Source organism: Mustela erminea, chromosome 8, assembly GCF_009829155.1.
Source record: "Mustela erminea isolate mMusErm1 chromosome 8, mMusErm1.Pri, whole genome shotgun sequence".
NCBI lineage: Eukaryota > Metazoa > Chordata > Mammalia > Carnivora > Mustelidae > Mustela > Mustela erminea.
The window spans coordinates 20381611-20409154 of NC_045621.1; the positions used below are offsets into that span (position 1 = coordinate 20381611).

Genomic DNA, 27544 nt, shown 5'->3' on the forward strand with positions numbered 1-27544 from the left:
CCAGCATCTAACTTTGCAGCATCGGGATCAGTGACTTAGAAGAATATGTCAGAGGGAATAGCAGAGCACTCTTTTAAGAAATAACACTTTGAAGAAATAACATTTTTGACACAGAGAAAGTTACTTTGTGGAAAAACATGTGTCAAAAACTCTAATTTTAAATTTAGAAATTTCAAGAGTACCTCTACCAATTTATTTCACTTGTATCTTCCTTTTTACATATACACAGGATGAATATATAATCAAAAACTATGCCTAAATAAGCCCAAGATAGTGCTTTTAATAAATATATTAGAAAAAGTCCTCACTGGTAAGGATCCTAGTTTAATTAACAGAGTTTTTTCTTAATTGAACATAAAATAATGATGTCTTATAACGGATGACCCCTTAGAGACAACAAATATGTCTCCTATTTCATTCTCCTTCCTCCTCTCAATTTGATTTCTTGCTGAGTCATACTGTTTTATCTTGTTATGTTGCTCAGGTGTGTTCTTTATTCCCTACACCCGAAACTACCTTCTAAATCCAGGTCCTCATAACTAGATTGCAGTTGGAACCACCTAATTGGATTTTTCTACCTCTAGTCTCTCCTGCTTCACATAAATATCACTTAATAATGCCCGACTATCCCAGGGGAATTCTACCAAACATTTTAAAAAGAATTAATACTTATTCTCCTGAAACTGTTCCAAAAAATAGAAATGGAAGGAAGATTCCCAAACTCATTTTATGAAGCCAGCATTATTTTGATCCCCAAACCAGATAAAGACCCCATCAAAAAGGAGAATTACAGACCAATGCCTTTGATGAACACCGGTGTGAAAATTCTCACCAAAATACTAGCCAATAGGATCCAACAGTACATTAAGAAGGTTATAAGACTAGCCAATAGGATCCAACAGTACATTAAGAAGGTTATTCACCACAGCCAAGTGGGATTTATTCCTGGGCTACAAGTTTGGTACAACAACCACAAATCAATCAATGTGATACAATACAGCAATAAAAGAAAAAAACAAGAACCATATGATATTCTCCAAAGATGCTAAAAAAGCATTTGACAAAAGTACAGCATCCTTTCTTGATCAAAACTCTTCAAAGTGTAGGGACAGAGGGTACATACCTCAATATCTTCAAAGCCATCTATGAAAAACCCACAGTGAATTAATTCTCAATGGGGAAAAACTGCGAGCTTTCCCCTAAGGTCAGGAACATGGCAGCAATGTCAGTTACCACCACTGCTATTCAACATAGTACTAGAAGTCCTAACCTCAGCAATCAGACAACAAAAAGAAATAAAAAGCTTCTGAATCTAGAAAGAAGAAGTCAAACTCTCAGTCTTTGCAGATGATACACTTTATGTAGAAAATCCAAAGGATTCCACTCCAAAACTGCTAGAACTCATACAGCAATTCAGTAAAGTGACAGGATATAAAATCAATGCTCAGAAATCAGTTGCATTTCTATACACACACAGCAAAACAGAAGAAAGAGAAAATAAGGAGTTGATCCCATTTACAATTGCACCCAAAACCATAAATCCCTAGCAGTAAACCTAACCAAAGAGGCAAAGAATCTGTACTCAGCAAAGTATAAAGTACTCATGCAAGAAATTGAGGAAGACACCAAGAAATGGAAAAAAGCTCCATGCTCATGGATTGGAAGAACAAATATTATGAAAATGTCTATGCTACCTAAAGCCTTCTACACATTTAATGCAATCCCAATCAAAATATCATCCTTTTTTTTTTTCCAAAGAAATGGGACAAATAATCCTAAAATTTATAGGAACCAGAAAAGGCCCCAAATAGCCAGAGGAATGTTGAAGAAGAAAGCTAAAGTTGGTGGCATCACAATTCCAGATTTCAAGCTCTATTACAAAGCTGTCTTTGTCAAGACAGTATGGTACTGGCACAAAAACAGACACAGAGATCAGTGGAACGGAATAGATAGCCCAGAAATGGATCCTCAACTCTATGGTCAACTAATCTTCAACAAAGCGGGAAAGAATGTCCAATGGAGAAAAGACAGTCTCTTCAACAAATGGTGTTGGGATAACTGGACAGCCACATGCATAAGAATGAAACTGGACCATTTTCTTATACCACACACACAAATAGATTCAAAATGGATGAGGAACCTCAATGTGAGACAGGAATCCTTTGAAATCCTTGAGGAAAACACAGGTAGCAACCTTTTCGACCTCACCTACAGCTCCTTGTTAGTAGACACATCGCCAAAGACAAGGGAAGCAAGGGCAAAAATGAACTATTGGGACTTCATCAAGATCAAAAGCTTTTGCACAGCAAAGGAAACAGTCAACAATTGACAGAATGGGAGAAGATATTGGCAAATGACATATCAGATAAAGGGCTAGTGTCCCAAATCTATAAAGAACTTACCAGACTCAACACCCAGAGAAGAAATAATTCAATCAAGAAATGGGCAGAGGACATGAACAGACATTTCTGCAAAGAAGACCTCCAGATGGCCAACAGACGTGAAAAAGTGCTGCACATGACTCGGCATCAGGGAGATACAAATCAAAACCAGAATGAGATACCACCTCACACCAGTCAGAATGGCTAAAATTAACAAGTCGGGAAACGACAGATGCTGGAGAGGATGTGGAGAAAGGGAACCCTCCTACACTGTTGGTGGGAATGCAAGCTGGTGCAGGCAATCTGGAAAACGGCACGGAGGTTCCTCAGAAAGTTGAAAATAGAGCTTCCCTACGACTCAGCAATCACACGACTGGGTTTTTATCCTAAAGATACAAAAGTAGTGATCTGAAGGGGCACGTGCACCCAAATGTTTATAGCAGCAATGTCCACAATAGCCAAACTATGGAAAGAACTTAGATGTCCATCAACAGATGAATGGATAAAGAGGATATGGTATATATAATGGAATACTATGCAGCCATCAAAAAATGAAATCTTGCCCTTTGCAACAACGTGGATGATACTAGAGGGTATTATGCTGAGCTAAATAAGTCAATCAGAGAAAAACAACTATCATATGATGTCTCTAATATGAGGTATTTGAGAGGGAGAGGGGTAGTAGGAAAGGAAAAAATGAAACAAGATGGGATTGGGAGGGAGAAAAACCATAAGAGACTGTTAATCTCACAAAACAAACTGAGGGCTGCTGGGGAGGGGATATGGAGAGGGTGGTTGTGTTACGGACATTGGGGAGGGTATGCGCTATGGAGAGTGGTGTGAAATGTGTAAGCCTGAGGATTCACAGACCTGTACCCATGGGGCAATTAATACATTATATATTTATAAAAATAATTTAAAAATTGTTTTAAAAAATGCCTGACTAATCTTCCTAATGCATCATTTATTTATTAACTCATCATTCCACAAAGGCTTATTATAGGCAAGGTTGCCATTTTTCCCTATATCCCTTTCTCCCTCGGAACCTATAGTGGATTTCTTGTACCGTCACCTCCAGACCAATCTCTTTTCCCTGTTTCTCTGTACCTTCTACCATCTGGCATCATTTTTCTTAAGTGACCTTCTTTACCCCTTCAGTTAGTTAAGCACTGCTTCTAATATATTGAGCATGTGCTTTAGCCTCTGGGTCTTTGCTCAGACTGTCTCCTTTATGTGGATTGCTATCTTTCCTCCTTGTTGCCTGTCTAAATTTTATCTTTCTTCTAAGCACCCATTAATATCTAATTAATCTGTCTAATTACTCTAAATCTGCACTGCCCCATATGGTAGCCATGAGGCCCATTGTGGCCCTTGAACACTTGAAATAAGGCTAGTTTGAATTGAGATATATTATAAGTATCAAATATATACCAGATTTTGACTACTTAATATGAAAAAAGAATGTATATCTTAATGATAATGTTTATATTGATTATATGTTGAGGTGATAATTTGGGGTTAAACAGAATATAATTTAAAATTTCACAGCTGTTTACGATTTTTAAAACTAGATATGTGTCTCTTGTTTGTGGCTTGTATTGTATTTCTATTGAGAGTGCTATTATAATCTATATTCATCTTAAAACTTAACTCTAGGTTCTTGATTGCAAGGTTCAGATTCATCTATTATTTATTGCCCAAATTACCTAACATGAAGCACACATGTATGCTCATACTAGGGGATTCTCTGATCTGGTTCAGTGGACTTATTTATGAACTTTCTAGCTGTATTTGTCTCTCTATGCATCATGGTTGGACAGTGTTTTCTTATTTTACATAAGAAAATAGATATGATGAGGACTTAAATTCTATGATAATTTTTTGAGGGTCTTTTTACATAATGAAGAATTTTATCTGTAAAACCCATCGAAAGACAATGTCCTCTTATCTGAGCAGAGTTATATATATTAGCTAAATGTCATTAAAATAAGCTACTCTTTAAGAGAATGGCTGCATTTGTGCTTAACAAATCAGAATAAAGGTCATCATCTTCAATTGAAAAAAATGTATCCCATTCTCCTTCAATGAGTGACAGAAAAACCTGAACCTTGTGCTTCGATTCTCATTTTCTGGCTTCAATTCGATCAGCTCTTATTAACCTGGCTTCCAGCTCAGGCCTTTCTCAGCTCATCTCAGTATTGGCATATCTTTGATGAGTTGGTAGTTTGTAACTTTTCTATAGATCCTGGGTATCTGGAGATGAAAAAGAAAAGAATCAAGAGCAAAATGAAATAACGTTTATGAAAGTACTCAGCTGAATGCTTAAAATAACATACATGGCTCTCTAGAAGTCTTTTTCCATTTGCTCTTGGATGAACACAAAATCATTTGGTCTCTGACCTTGTGGTTAGCTCTGCTATAAAGAAAAATGTTCAATTTTAAGAAACAATGTATGTAATATGGTAGTTAATGATAGAAGATATACCTGAAGGAAAAAAAAGAAAGAAAGAAGAACTAATTTGTTATCTCCACCTCCAAAAGGGACTCCAGGTGGTCTGTGAAACTTTCCAGTCAGATCCCATGTCACCCAAGGCCACCATTTCAGGCTGCCACCGAGGAAACTCCTTCGATGGAAGTTTGTCCTCCCAGACTTCCCAGGAAAGAGGCCCATCTCATTCCAGGTACATAATTGCAATGTTAGGGACAAAAATGTTTTTCCTTATTTACCAAAAGTTAAATATGCATTTTTAGTTACTTACATAGTCTCTGTTCCTTAGAATGTGTCAGTGCATGATTTGTGTATACATATTCTTGGTCATGGTTTAAGTTGATTAATAATTCCAGAAATGTGCTATGAATGTTTCTCATTTAAACAAACTTGGGTGGAAGTGGAAAGACCTATCTGCTAATAAGGTGTCTAAGTTAGATGGTATTTTAAAATTTAAATGCAGAAGTCAAATTATGCTATCAAATATCATGCTGCAGGGATGTGAAAGGATCTGCTCATCTGTTGTGTAAGGATACTTTATATCCGTGGTCCTCATGTTAAAATGGGTGCTTTTAAAGTACCCATAGGGAATTGAGAAGGTTGTTCTTTGCAAACATTACAACACTGCCCTTGTTAACTTGTGTATGTGGTAAACTTGCTTCCAAATACTTTCCCTTGGGACAAACATCAATTGTCTTCTTCCTGTTCCCCACCAAAATGACGGAAGCCTGAATTCATGTGATTTGCTTTTGAACCCAACTAGATCCTACACTTCGAGGGCAGGAGTCCCTGAGAGCATTTGTGTTTCCTTACTTTCAAATAAGGTTACTATCTAGTAGCTAGTATTTTAGAAGGAGGCATTTCTTAAAAATGATTTTATTAAGGTATAATTTACATACCATAAAATTTACCTATTTAAAGTGAACAATTCAATGACTCTAAGCAATTTTTTTTTTTACTCTTAGCAAATTTATAGACTCATGCAACCATCACCAAAGTCCAATTTCAGAATATTCCTGTCATGCAAAAATATCCCTTGTGCCCATTTCAGTCTCGCCCATTCCCACACCCTGCTCCAGATGATCACTTAATATATTTTCTGTCTATATACTTGAATTTATGGAATTTTCAAAGAAACGGCCATGTACCATATATGGTCTTCCATCTGGCTTTTTTCACTTAGCATAATGCTGTAGACGTCCATCCACATTACAGCATATGCAAGTACTTCCTTCCTTTTTATTGCTAAAGAGTATTCTGTTGTGTGGGTATATCACATTGGAGTTCTGCATTTATTGGTAGAGGAATATTTGGGTTGTTTTGATTTTTCATCTATCATGAATAATGCTGCTATGAGCCTTCTCATACAGGTTTTTGGGCAGGCCTATGTTTTCAGTTCTTGTATCCTAAGTAGATCTGTAGGAGCAAAATTGCTGGGTTGTATGGTAAATTTATGCTTAATTTTTTAAGAAACTGCCAAACTATTTTTCAAAAATGGCTGTACCACTTCACATTCCCATCAAAAATGCACAATGGCTCATTGTTTCTCTCTCTCCTTGGCAGCAATTGTTCCTGCCATTTTTACTGTAGCCATCCTTGTGGGTGTAAAGTGAGAGCTGATTGTGCTTTTAGTTCATATTTTCCCTAGTGACTAATGATGTTAAGTACATTTTCAGGTGCTTATTAGCTATTTGAATAGCTTCTGTGGAGAAATGTCTATTCAAATATTTTGCCCAAGTGTTAACTGGGTTGTTTATGTCCTTATGATTGAGTTGTAGAAATTTCTTTTTTTTTTTTTTAAGATTTTATTTATTTATTTGACAGAGATCACAAGTAGGCAGAGAGGCAGGCAGAGAGAGAGGAGGAAGCAGGCTCCCTGCTGAGCAGAGAGTCCGATATGTGACTCGATCCCAGGACCTTGAGATCATGACCTGAGCCGAAGGCGTAGGCTTACCCCACTGAGCCACCCAGGCGCCCCAGAAATTTCTTTTTTTAATATATTCTGGATACAAGTCCTTTATCCAGAGATAGATCCACAGACATTTTCTCTCAGTATTGTCTTACATTTTCATTTGGTAATTTTATCTACCTCCTTCTGGCACCAGAACCAGGCTATAGTGGTTTTAGTGGGTATAGTGTCTTTTTTTTTTTTTTTAATGATTTCTTAGAATTGTTGAAAGCATGAAGTTTTATGAATATAATTGCTTTTTAACCCAAATACTACTATATTGTGCTTTTAAAAAAATAATATGCAAAGAGTTTTTTCTTTGTATCTTTATTTTGTACTTTTAAAGCAAATGGCCCAGTTAAATGATCTGCTGAGTGAGAATACGAATGTTGACAGCAACATTAGTTGTGTAAGCAGAGATTGTTTGTATTTATCTATAAGACTTACTGTCCTAGGTCATTGTGATACTGAGTACTTAAAATCATGTCATTTTTAATGTAGAAAGAGCCCTGTGAAGATCACCAATTCAATCTGATGCACTACAACATTTGCACCACTTAAACCCTTCCAGCAATGAAGAATTTAGTATTCTTGGATGAAGTTCATTTCATTTTTAGACAGCTCTATTTAAGATCATGTCCTCCTTATATATTTTTAAATTTAAATATAATTAGTCAACACATAGTACATCATTAGTTTCAGTTGTAGTGTTCAACAATTTATCAGTTGTGTGTCCTTATATCTGACCAAATTTTGCTTTTCCATATTTTCTGTCTATGGTTTTTATATTAGTTTTCTACTGCTGTGTAACAAATTACAATGTCCAGGCTTAAAACAACATACATTTATTATCTCACTCTTTCTGTGTGTCAGAAGTATAAGCACAATTTAGCTGGGCTCTCTGCTGTAAGGTATGACCAGGTTAAAATGCAGATGTCAGGATGGGATGCGGTCTCATCACAGGCTTGACTGGGGAAAGCTCCACATATAAGCACCCTCGGGTTGTTGGCAGAAGACTGAGGTTTATGTTTTCCTGTTGAGTCTTAATCTGAGGGCTGCTCACAAATTCTAGGTGCTGCCCACAATTCATTGCCATGCCGCTCTCTCTATAGTTACCTTTACAGCACAGCAGAGAAATTCTAATTCCAGTCTATTAATACAGAGACTTTACAATATAACATGATCATTAATCACCTTTATGGTATTTGTCAGTTATAAAAAAGACACAGGTCCTGGGGCGACTGGGTGGCTCAGTTGGTTAAGCATCTGCCTCCAGCTAAGGTCATGATCTTGGGGTCCTGGGATTGAGCCCTGCATCAGGCTTCCTGCTTGCAGGGAACCTGCTTCTCCCTCTCCTCCCTGCTCATGCTCTCTTTTGCTATCTCTCTTTTTCAAATAAGTAAGTAAAAATCTAGAGAAAAGAAAAAGAAGGAAGGAAGGAAAGACAGACAGACACAGGTACTGCCTGTACTCAGGAGAAGAGGATTATTGGGCATGTGACTACTATCGAATGGGAATCAGGGATGGTTCCTTTAAGTCTGTTTACCACTGTCCTTTAGAATTTGTACAGACTATTCCCATATTAACCTTCTATTTATTCAAAAGTAGAATGGTAAAGGATTCCCCCACACACATACACATACCAAGGCTTCCATTTTACTTGATGGCAAAAGTAACTCACTAACAAATTTATCAAGGGCATAATTAAATCAGAATCAGGGAAAAGGTATTTTCTTTGGATACAGACTAAACAATTGCAACTACCTTTCTTTGGATATCTTTTATATGCTAAAACAAAACTAGTGTCTTTACATTTATAATGTTGTCTAAATGTCTGTGCATTTATTTTTGTCTTTGAATTTTTTTTTTTTTTTTTTTACTGGGGTACCTGTGAGGCTCACTTGGTTAAACATCTTCTTCCAGCTCAGGTCATAATCTTGGGGTCCTGGAATCAAGCCCCATGTTGAGCTCCCTGCTCAGCAGGGAGTCTGCTTCTTCTTCTTCCTCTGCCCCTCCTCCCTGCTCATGTTATCTCTCTCTCTCTCTCTCTCTCATTCATTCTCTCAAATAAATAAAAATCTTTAAAAAAATTTTATTGAGGTATAATTAACATAGTGTTTTATTAGTTTTAGGTATATAATGATTCAACAATTCTACATATTTCTTACTGTCCAAGATAAATGTATTCTTACTTGCCTTCACTTTTTTCATCCATCTCCCCACCTACCTCCCCCGTGGCAACTACCAGTCATCCAATGGACTTCCTTCACTTAACATTATACCTTATACCCTCTAGCTCCACACATATTGTTGCAAATACCAGATTTCGTTATTCTTCATGGCTGAGTAATATTCCACTGTGTGGAATGAATGTGTATGTGTGTATGTATATGTATATACACACATATATACATACACATATATATGTGTATACATATATATGTGTATATATGTGTATGTATATATACATACACATATATATGTGTATACATATATACACACACGTGTATACATCTACACACACATATATATACACACATATATATACATATATACACATATATATACATATATATGTATATATATATACACACATACACACACACATATGTATATATATATATGCCATGTCTTCTTTATCCGTTCATCATTCTATGGATGGATGGTTGGGTCACTTCTATATCTTGGCTATTATAAATAATTCTGCAATAACATAAGGGTGCATGTATCTTTTCTAATTAATGTTTTCATTTTTTTGTGTAAATACCTGACATGAAATTACTGTAATTCTATTTTTAATTTTTTCAGGAGTCTTTGTACTGTTTTCCCCAGTGGCTGTACCAATTTACATTCCTTCCTACCAACAGAGCATGAGGGTTCTTTTCTCCTCCCCATCGTTATCAACACTTGTTATTTCTTTTTTATTTTAGCCATTCAAACAACTATAAAGTGATATCTCATTGTGGTTTTAATTTGCACTTCCCAGATGGTGAGTGATGTTGGGTATCTTTTCATGTGCTTGCTGGCCATCTGTATGTTGCCTTTGGAAAAATGTCTATGCAGATCCTCTGCCCATTTTTAATTGGATTAGGGTTTTTTTGGTATTGAATGCTATAAGTTCTTGATATGTTTTAGATATTAACCCCTTGTTGTCTATATCATTTGCAAATATCTTCTCCCATTCAGCAGGTTGACTTTTAGTTGTTGATGGTTTCCTTCTCTGTACAAAAGCCTTTTATTTTGGTATAGTTCCAAACATTTAATTTTGCTTTTGTTTCCCTTGCTTTAGGAGACATATCTAGAAAAATGTTCTGATGGCCAGTGTCAAAGAAATTACTGCCTGTGTTTTGTCCTAGGAGTTTTATTGTTTTAGGCTTCACATTTAGGTTCTTAAGCCATTTTGAGTTTATTTTTTTGTATGGTGCGATAAAGTGGCCCACTTCCATTTTTTTGCATGTAGCTATACAGTTTTCCCAGCATCATTTGTTAAAGACACTGTCTTTTCCCCATTGTATATTTGTGACTCTTTTGTCATAGATTAACTGACCATGTAAGCATGGGTTTATTTCTGAGCTATTTTGTTCCTTTGATCCATTCGCCTATATTTGTGCAAGTGCCATACTGCTTTGTTTGCTATAGCTTTGAAGAATATTTTGAAATCTGGGACTGTGATACTTCCAGGTTTGTTCTTTTTCATGAAAATTTTGGGTATTTGGGTCTTTTGTGGTTCCACACAAATTTTAGGATTATTTGTACTAGTTCTGTGAAAAAGAGTGTTGTTATTTTGATAGAGGTTGCATTAAATTTGTAGATTGTTTTAGATAGCATGGATATTTTAATAATATTTGTTCTTCTGATTCATGTCATTTAAGCATATGTTAGACATAGGTTGTAGCAGTGTCAAAGTTTTTGTCCTTAAAGAGCTCAGAGCTCATTTCCTCAAAAGGTAGTTAGATAAGAGTAGGTTAGTAAAACTATTTGTAAACTTCTCTAAGACTATGAAGCAAAAGCAAAGGGAAAGGATGGGAGGGAGGTTCTTTCTCTTTGAGACCTGAATGATATGCAGGAGACAGCCTCAGGAAGATCTGGAAAGAACAATGTAGGCAGAGGGAACAAGTCTAAAGGCTCTGAAATAGGAATAAACTCAGCATGTTTCAATAAGAAGGCCAGTGTGACTAGGGAGTGGTGCTGAGCAAGGGAGTGTGATGTAGGGAAAGAGGTCAAAGATGTTGGTAAGGGTCCAATTGCACAGAAGGCCTTCTGACTGTTAAGAAGTTTGTATTCTATCCCAGGTGTGATGAAAAACCACTGGAGTTCTTGGATCAATGGAATGACATTAACAAAATTGTATGTTTTACAGGTCATTCCAGATGGTTTATAGAAAATAGACTTGGGAGGCAAAAAGGGACACAGACTAGTTAGGAAACTATCACAATGGCCTGAGTGAGAGAGTATATGGCTTGGTCAGAGTGGGAATAATACAGGTGGAAAGGCTAAGATGAGACTGGAATTGGGGTTAAAATACAGGCTAGAGCTGATCTGACCATATCTAGGGAGTGAGAAAAAGAAAGGAATCAAGCATAACTATGAGATTTTTGGCTTGAGCAACTGCATGAATGGTGATTGAATTTTTGAGATAAGGAAGGCTGAGAAAAGCATATATAAAAATACTTGACTTACTTTCATGTATCTCTTTACCATCATTCAAGCCACTCATCTCCCTGTATCTGGAGTACTGCAGTAGCCTACTTATTAATCTCTTCTTATTAAATCTTGTCACCATCCAATACAGAACATATAGAGTAAAAATAAAAGACAAATCACAACACTCCTACTCCTGAACACTTTTAATGCCATCCAGTGCTATCAAGATAAAATTCAAAATCCTTGATGTACCCCCTCAAGGATCCACATCATTTGGCTGCTGTCCAGTTCTCTAGTCTAACATTATGCTTCTACCCACACCTCAGTGACTAAACTTCAGCCCTTTTTTAGACTTTCAAACTTCCCTTAGATCTGAGAGTTGGAGCCTGTTATTCCATCTGTCTGTATCGTTCTTCCGTCTTTCTCCATTTAACCAATTCCTGTTCTTTTATAACTCAGTTTAAATATCATTCCTTTACTCCCTGGAGAGGCTCTGGCAGATGTTTAACACTTCCGCATAATTCCATTCTTTCTCTTACAGCAGGAGTAGCAAACATGATATAAATAGTTGTGTGACTATTTGTCTAATAGTTAAGTCCTCCACTAGATGGTAAAATCCACACACAGGAGAGGAGTCCAAGTCTCTGATACTCCCTGCTCTTGCTAGTGCCTGGCACATGACCTTTACTGAAGGGTACTAAATAAGTGAATGAGTTCAATTTTTACAACAGCCATGCAAAGACTTTATTGCTCTTTTAAAGATGATAAACTGAAGCAATAAGAGATTAAATGGTTCCCCCAGGGACACACACAGGAAGAAGAGCTAGATTTGAGCCCAGTTTAGCCAGTCACATGGTCCACAGTCTTCTCTACTCCCTCATGAAGAGGTAGGTCTAAACCTTTCTAGACATTTTCTTTGACTTCTCTTCCATGGCCTTCCTCTAATTTGTCCTTTTTTCTGCTAAATGAGAAATTATTCAATGTAAGATAAGAGATGTGATTTTATATACTTACGCATTTTTGATAGACTTACCAAGAATTCTAGTTGAACTTATACCAGTGTATCAGTTATCCATTGCTGCATAAAATATTATTCTGAAATTGAGTGACTTAAAACAACAAATATATTATCTCACAGTTTTGTAGGGTTATATATCCAGAACCAGCTGGGTTGCAGTCTTTCTTGGCTTAGGGTCTCCTGGAGGTTACAGTTAAGATGTTGGCTGGGACCATAACCATCTGAAGGCATGATTGAACTGGAGGATCTACTTCCAAGATCACTCATGTGGCTTGTGCCTGGATGCCTCAGATTCTGAGGCGTCTCTATGGGGCTACTCACAATATGGCATATGCTGTGACATGAAATGAACAGGGTGTGTGTGTGTGTGTTGGTGTGTGTGTGTGTGTGTGTGTGTGTGTGAGAGAGAGAGAGAGAGAGAGAGGGAGTCTTTTATAATAACTTCAGAAGTAACATAGCATGACTTCTGCCATATTCTGTTGGTCACACTGACCAACATATTTGTTTTAGGAAGAAACTGTACAAAGGCATGAGTATACCAAGGTGAGGGTCATTGGAGAGGTCTTAGAATCTGGCTACCATTGTTTGTCCTCTGGTCCCAATGATTCCTATCTCTTTCACATGTAAAATACCTTACTCTCACCAAGGTTGCCCAGAATCTCCTCCAATCATAGTATGAAATCAAAGTCCGGATCTCATCATCTCAATCTGTGCACCTGTGAACAAAAGAGATAAGGTATCTGCACCCAAAATACTCACATACAATGGTTGGATGGGTACATGATAACTGCTGTGGAATGTCTATTCAAAGGGAGAACATGGAGGCACTGGTCCGTAGGTGTTCTGAGATCAAGTTGGCCAAAAACTGGAAACTTTTTGATTAGATCTCAGTCCTATTCTTGCTTATGCCTCTTAGCTCCGCCCACTGGGATAATGATCCCATGCTCTATATCAACTTCCCTTTTTTAAGACAGACAGATATGTTTATACCTGAATAGTTCTCTCAGCTTGCTTACTGCCAGTAAAATTTGAAAAATACAAGAGCTTTTAACTTTATACTGCTTTGGCAGTGTTTTTGTTACATTTCTTTAAAAACTTTGGGAGTCCACTGTGAATCTTATTGGGGTCCACTAGAATAGACAAGTCTCTTTGAGATAATCCTTTCTGAAGCTTGGAGAAAGTTTGAAGAACAACACCTTTGAGTTTCTTAAAAGTCTCCACCAAACCACCCCTCTTTTTTATATGTGAATAATGTTTTTCAAAACCTTTAGAGGAATTTTTGCCTGGTGGAATAACATTCTGAAGCAAGATCTTCAATCATTCTGATATCCTAAAAAGATTTTAAAGTTCCACCTTTGACTTTATCTTTATACCATGTTTTTCCAGAAATGCCCTAGAGTTGATGTTTTCTCAGAAACCATTTCTTAACTTTAGTATTATTTCCCATCTGGAGAGGCTGAGAATTTTCAAAATCTTTAAATCCGAACTCATCATTCTTTACTAGTTCTTTAGTTAGGGCATGTATTTTATCTTTCAATCTCCTGTAAGCAGCAGGAAAAAATCAGAAGTCACCTTCAACATTTTATTTGGAAATCTTAGGTCACTAACTTTGTTAGGCATGTTTCTTTAATGCTCCATATCACAGCAGGCAGTTTTTGCCACTACATAACAAGGATCCTCCTTCCTCCTCTTTTCAATGTCATGTTCCTTACTTCCCTTTAAGCCCTTACCAGCAGCCTTCTTAAAGTTCAGGATTTCTATTAGTAATTTGTGCAAGACAATTTATGTTTTCACTTTTTTAAAAGACTATTTCTATTTTAGAGACAGAGCACGCATAGAGTGGGGGGAAGAGGGGCAGAGGGAGATGGAGAGAGAAACTGAAGTAGACTCCACACAGAGCACAGAGCCTGACGCAGGCTTAATCTCAGGACCCTGAGATCATGACCTGAGCCAGAACTAGGGTGCCCCTGTTTTCATTTTTTAACACTCTTCGGAGTCTTTACAGCCTCTGCCTACTGCCTGATTCCAAAAATAGTCCCCAAATTTAGGCTGTTTTCTTGGTATGAAAATCTGTATTAGCTACCAATTGCTATATAACAAATTACCCAAATTGCTCAATAACTTAAAACAAAAGACATTTATCCTCTGACATAGTTCCTGAGGGTCATGAATCCAGAAGGGGCATAGCTAAGTGGTTGCAGTTCGGGGTCTGTCAAGATGTTGGCCAGGGGTGCTGTCATCTGGAAGTTTGGGTGTCAGACTCTGCTTTCAAGATCAGTCAGATGGCTATTGACTAGAAGCTTCAGTTCTTCACCATCTGGGCCTCTCCATAGGGCTGCTCATGACATGACAGCTGTTTTCCTCCAAAACAAAGTATCCCATAAAGAGGAGGAGCAACCCAGATCAATGCTTCAATGTCTTTAAAACTAATCCCTACAGTTGACATGCCATCACTTCTGCTATATGCTATGAATCATACCAATGCTGGTAGAGAAGGCACCCCATGAAGGTGTGAATACCAAGAAACAGAGATCATTGGAGTCTATTTTGGAGGCTCTCTTAAACAAACAGTAATGGTGATGATGTCACTATCATTTTGGATATAATTATGACTGTGTCTATACATTTTCTTCAATCAGTTGTTGACCGTTCTCATATTCCTCCTTCACTAATTATATTCTATACTAACTCTAAAAAGTTTAAATGTAAGTAATTTCCACCTTAAATACTATATTTGGCCTGACTTTCAAAAACTATTAAAAGCAATATCATGGTGAAATGTTGAGGTTGTAAAATATCCAGAAGCTTATATTTCTTACATAATTTTTCTCAGCCAGAGCATGCATTGGAAATTTGCAAATAAAAATTGCATATGATATTGACAAACTACAAGGTTCAAGGTTTGCTGTTTGTGGATGGATGTTGTTTTTTCCATTCTCTGAGATTACCACACTCAAACATCTATATACATATGCATTTCTTGACATATACATACACACAGTCACCCACAGCACACCCACGCCTACATATGTGAATTAGACATGAATCAGTGTCACTTTAGAAGAATGAATTAGGTCTTCTCTTTGCTTAGCTGCAGTAGCTGGTTACCATGGAAATGATGCACAAGGTAAACCTTTCAGAAAACGCTAATTTTAATGTGTCTTTGTTGGAAGAGTTCATGTATTAATCAGAAATGAAGAGAACTTCAATAACAAAGCAATGCAAATATCTTAGAAACAGAAGCTGTCTGCTTGTATCAAGCAAATACGATTCATCATCTCTTTTGCCCTGACCTTGACTGAACAGAACATTACTCTTCCCTGAACTCTGCAATCAGTGAGCAGGTAGCTAGTTTTTAAAATTAATGTGAGATTTCATCTTTAATTACCATATGCACAGACTTAATTTCTGCTTTGTTAAATACTGTGTAAGGTCAAAACTGATTTCCACATTTCTCTATCTCCACAGATTGTTATTTCTAGAGTATTTTTCTGCCTTGGTTGCTCTCTACTAACATCCCCTAGCCCTAATTAATAATAACTTGGTTTCCTGATGCCATAGTTGCATAAAAAACATATTTAAAAATTCTTAGCTTTTATGATAGTCAAAAAATTTGTCATAATATGTTATTTATTTTATGCATATAAAAGAGGTATATGCTAATTATAGAAAAAAACTTAAAGGTATAAAGTATTTTTTAAAAGTAAAAATCATCAATGAACTCATCAGGAAGATTTAAACATCATTCTCTTTTAGTATGTATACTTTTTTTCAAGTTGTTTTCATACTTTTCATTTTTTCTACAAAATGACTTACAGAATAATAGAATATTAGAGTTAGAACATTTCTATCAGATCACACAATGATAGTCCCCATACCATTTTTTTCCAGTTACATAAATTTTTGACTCACATATTTATTAGATTGTTAATTAAGATTAGTTTTTCTGGAGTAATGACAAGCTGATTGATAATACTTTCTTAAATGAAATTAAACATTTATTGATGATTCTTGCTTTTTATTGGCTAGTCACCCCAGGATACCTCACACTTTAAGACAAATAAACTTGTCCTTGAATAACACCTAAAATGAAGGTATTTTGAGTTATAAATATTTGCTATGAATGCTCCTCAACTTCATTGTTGTTTCAGATGGAGACTCTTTAAAAATTAGGCAGTTTTAATGTGAATTTACTTAAGAAATTTTTTTAGTATTCGATCACAGCCTTATGTTGGTGGAGTCTTATTGTTGTGCAGTCCATCTTCTGACTGACATGATTTGTCAGGAAGTAGTTAATGACCACAGGACTCAACTGTGCAGTTAATAATTACTTTCATCAAATACATTTTCTATGTAGTGAAAGACATAAACTTAGTTCTCTGGCACCCTTGGGGACAAAGCTGTCAATATATCATTCAGTTAGTGTTTCCATATAGAAATTGTTTTGGATGTTGCCCTAAAAAGTGCAAAAGTCATACATTACATGTTTCTCTAGGGCAGTTGCCCTCCAATCTTATTAAGAGTGTTTAAGAATTGTCTCTATCTCCAACAATTCTGGTTTAGTGAGTCTGGGGTAAGACCTGGAAATGTGCTTTTTTAATAAACTCTCTTCTCTCTATCCACTTGGGATTCTCAAAGAAGTTGTCCACTGGTATCTCATTATATGGAGCACTGCTCTTGAGATTTGAAATAATTTATGGAACTCCCTAATCTAATTTACAAACTGGAACATTTGGGGACACTGAGGTATGGGGCAGGAAGTAAAGGGTGAAGATGGCTAGTCCAATGGGGGAAAAATAATTCTGTTAAACTACTAACATCTCCCATAATCACAGCAGCCTGGTCAAGAAACAATAGCTTTCACAGGCTCTTACATAAGGCCAATGACTGTCACAAATACTTGAGGACCTAAAATTACCCAGCTGGTTGCCACATAACCTTGTACTTTGTCTTTTCTTTAGAAATCCAAGATGGTAGCATTGAGGGGAAAATCCTGTTATTCTGGTATAAAGACAGGCTGAAAGATGTGGGGTAGTCCATGCTTTTTTAAGAAAGAAATGGAGGTGAGAAGTGGCAGGAAGTGTGGCAAAAGTCTCTTAAGAAAATGGCAGAAATGAGAATCAATGTTATTTCTTTCCCTCCAACTGAGCTTGGGGATATAATTAACCAGTTTCCTCATGTAATCTCAGGATGAAACAAGTGGTATACTGGTCAGTCTGAGACAAGATTAAAAAGGAGTTAATAACAAAGCTTTGGACGGGATATAGGGAAACCACAGGTACTCCAGTGCCTGTACTCCAGGAAGACTACCAGCTCTGGGGCCGGGAGAGGCAAAAGGAGGGAGCAGTTGTGGAGAACTCTGTGGAGAGAGAATGACTAACAAGAACTGTGACTACTGATGACCTAGGCCAGTCCCAGATTACAGGGCCAGCCTTAGGCAAACCTCTGAAAACAAGGAGGCTTGTGTAAGACACCACTGTCCTTCTGCTGTCAGTCTCCTGTGAGAGCTTCCTTTTGCCAAATCCAGTTAGGATCCAGAGGCAGGGATCAGTTGGTAGAGTATATATAGATCAGACTTACGGTGTAGGGAGGTAAAGAAGGATGGACAGGGAATGGGGTCTGGAAATGGGGGACTGAAGGCAAATCAAAGTAAAAGGTTTCCTGCCTGGGATGGGCACCGGAAATTTGAATCTAGCCCACATGCTTCTGATGAAAACTTGGCAACTCATAAAATTCTGAGACTCAGCTTTTTTATTAAAATGGTTACACAATGAAAACATAGAGGACAAAATACTTTGAAAGAACAGACATAACACATCATCTTGAGGACAATGAGACTAATCTGGGCAAAAAACATACACACACACACACATACACACACACATTTAACATATATACAAGTATTAAAATCATGTATTATGTATTTGTTACATATAAAAATGTGTGTTATATAGAAGTGTATCTGTATATGATATATAGAATATAAAATACAATATATATGGTATAGATAGATGTACTTTATATAGATCTACTTTATGTATATGTGAATAGTGGATTTTTAGTCATATTGATAAAATTCAAGGTCTTAGTTAATGTTCTTAAAGAAACACAGGAAAGGGACACCTGGGTGGCTCAGTGGGTTAAAGCCTCTATCTTCAGCTCAGGTCATGATCCCAGGGTCCTGGGAATCAATCCCCACATCGAGCTTTCTGCTCGGCAGGGAGCCTGCTTCCCCCTCTCTCTCTACCTGCCTCTCTGCCTCTGTCTGTCAAATAAATAAATAAAATCTTAAAAAAAAAAAAAAGAAACACAGGAAATTATACAACACATAAGTGTTCATTTTTATGTCTTTTCACAAGTTAATACAACAATCACATTGGTAAATAGAACATAAGCACCCTAGCCTGTCACATCATATAATACATAAATAATATTTGGCAAATATGTGCAAACATTCATTTGTTGCTTCTCCTTTGGCTGACTTTCAGAATGTTCTCTAGTTTTTTACTCTAACAAAATCAATGCCATGAACACCTTGTACATGTCCTCTTGTGTGCATGGGCAGGAGTTTCCCTAAGATACTTTCCCTCAGTAATGGAATTTCTAGATCATATGATGAGGACAGTCGAAAATTTACTACTTATCACCTAATTGTACTCTGAGTTTACCAGCAGTGATGAGTGTTTCTGATTAGTCACACCCTCATGAATACTTCCTATGTTCAGGCATTTATAGTCTCACAAATCTGATGGATGGCGATTGTGACTTAAGCCCACATTTCCCCGACTATTACCAGAGTTAAGTATCTCTCTCTATTCTGCCTCTCTTTAGGTTTTCTTCTCAGTGAAATTTCTTTCCATGTGCTTTTCCATTTGATCTGTTTGTCTTTTCTTTCCTGATTTATGATCATTCTTTATCAGCAAAAATAATAAATCTTTTTTAAAAATTATTTTTATTAACATATAATGTATTATTTGTCCCATGGGTACAGGTCTGTGAATCATCAGGCTTATACATTTCACACCACTCTCCATAGCCCATACCCTCCCCAGTGCCCACAACCCAGCCACTCTATCCTTAACCCTCCACTCCCCAGCAATCCTCAGTTTGTTTTGTGAGATTAAGAGTCACTTACGGTTTGTCTCCCTCTTGATCCAATTATGTTTCCTTTTTTTCCTTCCCTACCTCCCACAACCACCTGCCCTTCCTCTCAAATTCCTCATAATAGAGACATCATATGATAGTTGTTTCTCTCCGATTGACTTATTTCACTCAGCATAATACCCTCTAGTTCCATCCACATCATTGCAAAAAAAAAAAAAGAAAAGCCAAGATTTCATTTCTTTTGATGGCTGCATAGTATTTCATTTTGTATATGGAATAATCTTCCACATCTTCTTTATCCATTCATCTGTTGATGGACATCTAAATTCTTTCCATAGTTTGGCTATTGTGCACATTGCTGCTATAAACATTCAGGTGCACGTGCCGCTTCAGATCACTACTTTTGTATCTTTAGGATAAAAATCCAGTCTTGTGATTGCTGGGTCATAGGGAAGCTCTATTTTCAACTTTCTGAAGAACCTCCATGCCGTTTTCCAGAGTGCCTGCACCAGCTTGCATTCCCACCAACGGTGTAGGAGGATTCCCTTTCTCCGCATCCTCTCCAGCATCTGTCATTTCCTGACTTGTTAATTTTAGCCATTCTGACTGGTGTGAGGTGGTATCTCATTCTGGTTTTGATTTGTATCTCCCTGATGCCGAGTCATGTGCAGCACTTTTTCACGTCTGTTGGCCATCTGAAGGTCTTCTTTGCAGAACTGTCTGTTCATGTCCTCTGCCCATTTCTTTTCTTTTTTTTTTTTTTTTTAAGATTTTATTTATTCACTTGACAGACAGATCACAAGTAGGCAGAGAGGCAGGCAGAGAGCTCTCTCGATCCCAGGACCCCGGGACCATGACCAGAGCCGAAGGCAATCTCTGCCCATTTCTTGATTGAATTATTTCTTCTCTGGGTGTTGAGTCTGATAAGTTCTTTATAGATTTTGGACACTAGCCCTTTATCTGATATGTCATTTGCCAATATCTTCTCCCATTCTGTCAATTGTCTTTTGGTTTTGTTGACTGTTTCCTTTGCTGTGCAAAAGATTTTGATCTTGATGAAGTCCCAGTAGTTCATTTTTGCCCTTGCTTCCCTTGTCTTTGGTGATGTGTCTACCAAGAAGTAGCTGCAGGTGAGGTTGAAGAGGTTGCTACCTGTGTTCTCCTCAAGGATTTCAAAGGATTCCTGTCTCACATTGAGGCCCCTCATCCATTTTGAGTCTATTTGTGTGTGTGTTTGGTGTAAGGAAATGGTCCAGTTTCATTCTTCTGCATGTGGCTGTCCAATTATCCCAACACCATTTGTTGCAGAGACTGTCTTTTTTCCATTGGACATTCTTTCCTGCTTTGTTGATTAGTTGACCATAGAGTTCAGGATCCATTTCTGGGCTCTCTATTCCGTTTCACTGATCTCTGTGTCTGTTTTTGTGCCAGTACCATACTGTCTTGACAAAGACAGGTTTGTAATAGAGCTTGAAATCTGGAATTGTGATGCCACCAACTTTAGCTTTCTTCTTCAACATTCCTCTGGCTATTTGGGGCCTTTTCTGGTTCTATATAAATTTTGGGATTATTTGTCCCATTTCTTTGAAAAAAAAAAGGATGATATTTTGATTGGGATTGCATTAAATGTATAGAAGGCTTTAGGTAGCATAGACATTTTCATAATATTTGTTCTTCCAATCCATGAGCATGGAGTATTTTTCCATTTCTTGGTGTCTTCAATTTCTTGCATGAGTACTTTATACTTTGCTGAGTACAGATTCTTTGCCTCTTTGGTTAGGTTTACTGCTAGGGATCTTGTGGTTTTGGGTGCAGTTGTAAATAGGATTGACTCCTTATTTTCTCTTTCTTCTGTTTTGCTGTGTGTGTATAGAAATGCAACTGATTTCTGAGCATTGATTTTTATATCCTGTCACTTTACTGAATTGCTGTATGAGTTCTAGCAGTTTTGGAGTGGAATCCTTTGGGTTTTCTACATAAAGTATCATATCATCTGCAAAGACTGAGAGTTTGACTTCTTCTTTCTAGATTCAGAAGCTTTTTATTTCTTTTTGTTGTCTGATTGCTGAGGTTAGGACTTCTAGTACTATGTTGAATAGCAGTGGTGGTAACTGACATTACTGCCATGTTCCTGACCTTAGGGAAAAGCTCACAGTTTTTCCCCATTGAGAATTAATTCACTGTGGGTTTTTCATAGATGGCTTTGATGATATTGAGGTATGTACCCTCTGTCCCTATACTTTGAAGAGTTTTGATCAAGAAAGGATGCTGCACTTTGTCAAATGCTTTTTCAGCATCTATTGAAAGTATTATTTGGTTCTTGTTTTTTCTTTTATTAATGTATTGTATCACATTGATTCATTTACGGATGTTGAACCAACCTTGTAACCCAGGAATAAATCCCACTTGGTCATGGTGAATAATCCTTTTCGTGTGCTATTGGATCCTATTGGCTAGCATTTGATGAGAATTTTCACATCTGTGTTCATCAAAGGCATTGGTCTGTAATTCTCCTTTTTGATGGGGTCTTTATCTGGTTTTGGGATCAAAGTAATGTTGGCCTCATAAAATGAATTTAGAAGTTTTCCTTCCATTTCTATTTTTTTGGGAATTGTTTCAGGAGAATAGGTATTAATTCTTCTTTAAATGTTTGGTAGAATTCCCCTGGGAAGCCATCTGGCCCTGAGGTCTTGTTTGTTGGGAGATTTTTGATGACTGCTTCAATCTCCTTACTGGTTATGGGTCTGTTCAGGTTTTCTATTTCTTCCTGGTTCAGTTTTGGTAGTTTTTGTGTCTCTAGGAATGCATCCATGTCTTCCAGATTGTCAAATTTGGTGGTGTATTGTTGCTCATAATATATTCTTGTCATTGTTTATATTTCTTTGGTGTTGGTTGTGATCTCTTCTCTTTCATTCATGATTTTATTAATTTAGGTCCTTTCTCTTTTCTTTTTGGTAAGTCTGGCCAGGGGTTTATCAATCTTATTAATTCTTTCAAAGAACCAGCTCCTAGTTTCATTGATTTGTTCTACTGTTCTTTTGGTTTCTATTTAATTGATTTCTGTTCTGATCTTTATGATTTTTCTTCTGCTGGCTTTAGGCTTTATTTGCTGCTCTTTCTCCAGCTTCTTTGGGTGTAGGGTTAGCTTGTATATTTGAGACCTTTCCTGTTCCTTGAGAGAGGCTTGTATTGCTTTATACTTTCCTCTTAGAACCACCTTTACTGTGTCCCAAAGATTTTGAAAGTTGTGTTTTCATTTTCATTTGTGTCCATGAATTTTTTACATTCTTCCTTAATTTCCCTGTTGACCCATTCATTCTTTTTTCTTTAAATTAAATTTTTTTCAGTGTTCCAAAATTCATTGTTTATGCACCATACCCAATGCTCCATGCAATATGTGCCATTCATTCATTAGTAGGATGCTCTTTGAGCCTCCATGTATTTGAGTTCTTACCAACTTTCTTCTTGTGAGTGAGCTCTAACTTCAGAAGGTTGTGGTCTGAAAATATGCAAGGAATGATCCCAATCTTTTGGTAACAGTGGAGACTGACTTGTGATCCAGGACATGATCTGTTCTGTACAATGTTCCATGTGAACTGGGGAAGAATGTGTATTCTGTTGCTTTGGGATGGAATGTTCTGAATATATCTGTGATGTCCATCTGGTCCAGTGTGTTATGTAAAGCCTTTATTTCCTTGTGGATCTCTTGCTTAGATGATCTGTCCATTTGAGTGAGGAGGTGTTAAAGTCCGCTACTATTATTGTATTATTGTCAATGTGTTTCTTTGATTTTGTTATTAATTGGGTTATATAATTGGCTGCTTCCATGTTAGGGACATAAATATGTAAAATTGTTAGATCTTCTTTTTGGACAAACCCTTTAAGATATAGTGTCCTTCCTCAACTCTTATTATAGTCTTTGGCTTAAAGGCTAATTTATCTGATATAAAGATTGCTTCCCCAGCATTCTTTTGATGCCCATTAGCATGGTAAATTTTTTTCCACCCCCTCACTTTAAATCTGGTGGTGTCTGTGGTTCTAAAATGAGTTTCTTGTAGACAGTATACTGATGGGTATTTTTTTTTTATCCATTCTGATAACCTGTGTCTTTCGATTGGGGCATTTAGCCCATTTACATGCAAGGTAACTATTGAAAGATATGAATTTATTGGCATTTTATTGCCTGGAAGGTGACTGTTAACTGTATATTGTCTCTGTTCCTTTCTGGTCTATTACTTGTAGGCTCTCTCTTTGCTTAGAGGACCCTTTTCCATATTTCCTGTACAGCTGGTTTGGTGTTTGCAAATTCTTTTAATTTTTGTTTGTCCTGGAAGCTTTTTATTTCTCTTTCTATTTTCAATGACAGCCTAGCTGGTATTCTTGACTGCATATTTTTCTTGTTTAGTTCTCTGCATATATCATGCCAGTCCTTTCTGGCCTGCAGGTCTCTTTGGATAGGTCTACTTCCAATCTAATATTTCTACCATAGTATGTTACAGACCTCTTGTCCCAAGCTGCTTTCAGAATTTTCTCTTTGTCACTGAGACTTGTAAGTTTTACTATTTGATGATAGGGTGTGGACCTATTTTTATTGATTTTGAGGGGGGTACTCTGCCTCCTGGATTTTGATGCTTGTTCCCTTCACCAGATTAGGGAAATTATCTGCTATAATTTACTCCAATATATCTTCTGCCCCCCTTTTTCTTCTGGGATTCCAATTACTGTAATATTGTTTTGCTTTATGGTATCACTTTTCTCATGAATTCTCCCCCCATGAGCCAGTAGTTTTTTATCTCTCTTTTTCTCAGCTTGTTTATTGTCCATCATTTGGTCTTCTATATCACTAGTTCTCTCTTCTGCTTCATTTATCCTAGCAGTAAAAGCCTCTGTTTTTGATAGCACCTTATTAATAGCTTTTCAATTTCAACTTGGTTATATTTCATTTTTTTCATTTCTCCAGAAAGGGATTTTATTCCCCAGAAAGGGATTCCTTAGTATCTTCAATGCTTTTTTCAAGGCCAGCTAGCACTTTGATAATCATCATTCTGAACTCTAGTTCTGACATATTACAAATGTCTGTATCAATTAGGTCCCTAGCTGTCAGTACTGCCTCTTGTTCTTTTTCTTGAGGTTTTTCTGCCTTGTTATTTTTAAACATATAAGAATAGATGAATGAGAGAACAAAATACTAAAGGATAGCAATGACCCCAGAAAAATATACACTAATCAAATCAGCAGAGACCCAGAATGGGGGGGCGGGAGAAGAAAGGAGGGGAAAACAAAATATATATATATATATATATAGAGAGAGAGAGAGAGAGAGAATAGAACAGGGTGACACACTTGATTTGGGATGTCTTTTGTTCTGTTAGAAGAAACTACCTCCCAAAATTTTAAAGAAGGAAAAAAAAAATAATTATATATATACACACACACATATACACACACACACACACACACACACACACATACACACACATATACAAAAATAAGGGTAAACACAATGAAGGGGTGGAATATGATTATAAAAATAAAAATTGAAAAAATTCTAAAAAAGGAATTGATAAGATAAGAAGTTGGTGCTGCTGGGTATTAGGCACTATGGGAGCTGAGCAAAGGGAAAACTGAGTGCTGTGGAAGCCTTGTCCTTGGAAAAAATGCCCATGCTGCAGAAGCTATGTATACTGCAGTAGTTAAGCACTAGACAACCCACAAATACTACAGGAGCCTGGTACTGGAGTAGTTGTACACACATTGCAGGAATGTGTTGAGAAAATACAATAGGGCAAGAACATGAAATTCTTTCTTCCTACAATACATTTTTCCATTTCATCTACTGACAAAGTTGACGTCATGTCAGCAATCAATGGAAAATATTTAAAGGTCTCAGATCCATTTCCACACAGCAAGAAAAAAAGATACTCTTTGATCTAAGAAGCTGTGAATAAATATTTGGTAAACCAAAGCAAACATGGTAATGAGGTTCGATTGGATTGGTATGCACAGGCAGATTTTGCAGGTCATGTTGACCACTATGAGAAGCTTGTATTTTATTTTAAGAATGATTTATCTTTCTGGGGCTCCTGGGTGTCTCAGTGGGTTAAGCTCTCTGCCTTCGGCTCAAGTCATGATCCCAGGGTCCTGAGATCAAACCCCGCATCAGGCTCTCTGCTCAGCAGGGAGCCTTCTTCCTCACCCCACTCTCTCTCTGCTTGCCTCTCTGCCTACTTGTGATCTCTGTCTGTCAAATAAATGAATAATGTCTTTTAAAAAAAAAAAGAATGATTTATCAACTATGGAAAGAGTTGGAGGAGAGGAGAGGAGGAACCAGAGAAGAAACATTGAGACTAGTAGGAAGTAATTACAATAAGCCTAATACAAGATGTTGGTGTCTGTGGAGCTGATAAAAAGTGGTAGGAAGGAGAATCTATGGGACTTTCTTATGGATTGAAAGTTGACATGCAGTTGATATTCAAAGAGTATTCGATCTCCCTGGAAACAGGATAAATTCTAGCGTAACATATATGGGAACTTAGATGATTGTAGAAAGCTTCTCCTTATATGACTGCCAATTCAGTTAAATAATTTTATTTAGGGTTTAGTACTGTAGTACCCTATGTGGTTTTAACTTCTATGTAGTTTCCTAATTATCAATCAAAATACTCAAGATTAGACTACAAAACAACATTGACTGTCAAACCACCGTGTACATAAGCAATTGCCCCTCAACACACCAGACAATACTACTAATGAGAGTGGAAAGAGCCAAGAGCAACATGTGCTTTAGGAGAGCACAAAGACTGTGAAAATGATCTCCAGAGTGCCAGACGTGGTCTGGGTTTACATATTTGAACTTTTTACTGCAGCCCATGGTAAGAAATCTATTTTACGTCATTACTAATTACAATTATAGTGAAACAGGTTTTTCTAAACATACAAATCCTTATTTCATTTGTTGCATTCTGATGGTTTTTATTCTAGTTAACATTTCAATAGTAGTCATATACTTCTGAATTAATTCTTGAACCAATCAAGAGCCATAACCTTCAGTTCAAAAAATATGGTCTGGAAATTTCAGGAAATCTTCTCACTTCTTAATGGTTGCTTTTTTTTTTTTTTTTTTTTTTTTAAGTTCTTCATGTGTGGGTTGTGCCATTTGCTAGTTGATAGCAGGGTACAAAAATTTCCCTTTTGTATCCCCTAACTCAGGAAGAAACTGGGTTTGGGAGTTAAGTTTAGATTTTAGATTTAAGGTTTCATTTTGGATCTTAGGAGTTCTCAGTTTATAATTTGTTATTTATTGTCTATCATTCCCTGGACCATATGTTACTCAAGATGAAGAAGTTAAACTTATATATCTTCACATCCCCTAAGGTACCTAGGATGATGTAGTATATTTAATAATTGTTTAAACCTATTTTATAGTGTAATTAAGTTAAACACTAAATAGTAACTGTATCATGTGTTTAAATTGAGTAATAAAATTTCAGAACCTTGAGATTTTTTTCAAATTAGTTTTTACATTTTATATGAATATATAGAGTTTTCAAAATGATTTCAAAATTTTGAAAATTTTCTTCATAATGTAACTTCTGCTTATTAGTACTTTGTAGGTTCTCTGGTTCTTTTACATGGTATTAACACCAATAATTGATTAAGATAGCCAGTAAGGTACACAAATATTCCCATTTATATCAAGGTTAAAAAAAAAACCCCAAACAGATAGCATTGTATAAAAGGAAGTCACAACCTGAAACTCATTTATTTCTATAGACTCTCCTCAACACCCACCACCCAAATTACTCACCAATTAATACCAGTTGCTTACTCTCCCCCACCTACCCAAAACTCATGACTTTTTCTAACCCCACATTTGTAGGCATGGTTTCCTCTGACTGAAATGCTGATCTACCCTCCTGCCCCATCCTCAACTTAGCCTAGCTGATTCCTAGTTATCCTTC

General features: G+C 36.8%; 1 protein-coding gene across 13 annotated transcripts in view; it reads left to right on the forward strand.

Annotated features, from left to right (window-relative positions):
* UNC80 (unc-80 homolog, NALCN channel complex subunit) overlaps positions 1 to 27544 on the forward strand; it is a 228312-nt gene that overhangs the window by 19426 nt on the left and 181342 nt on the right. For all 13 annotated transcript variants that reach the window (XM_032354642.1, XM_032354650.1, XM_032354649.1 and 10 more), the window contains exon 7: positions 4923 to 5062. In XM_032354642.1, the coding sequence (XP_032210533.1) occupies positions 4923 to 5062 (140 nt within the window). The remainder of the gene's footprint in view (positions 1 to 4922; positions 5063 to 27544) is intronic.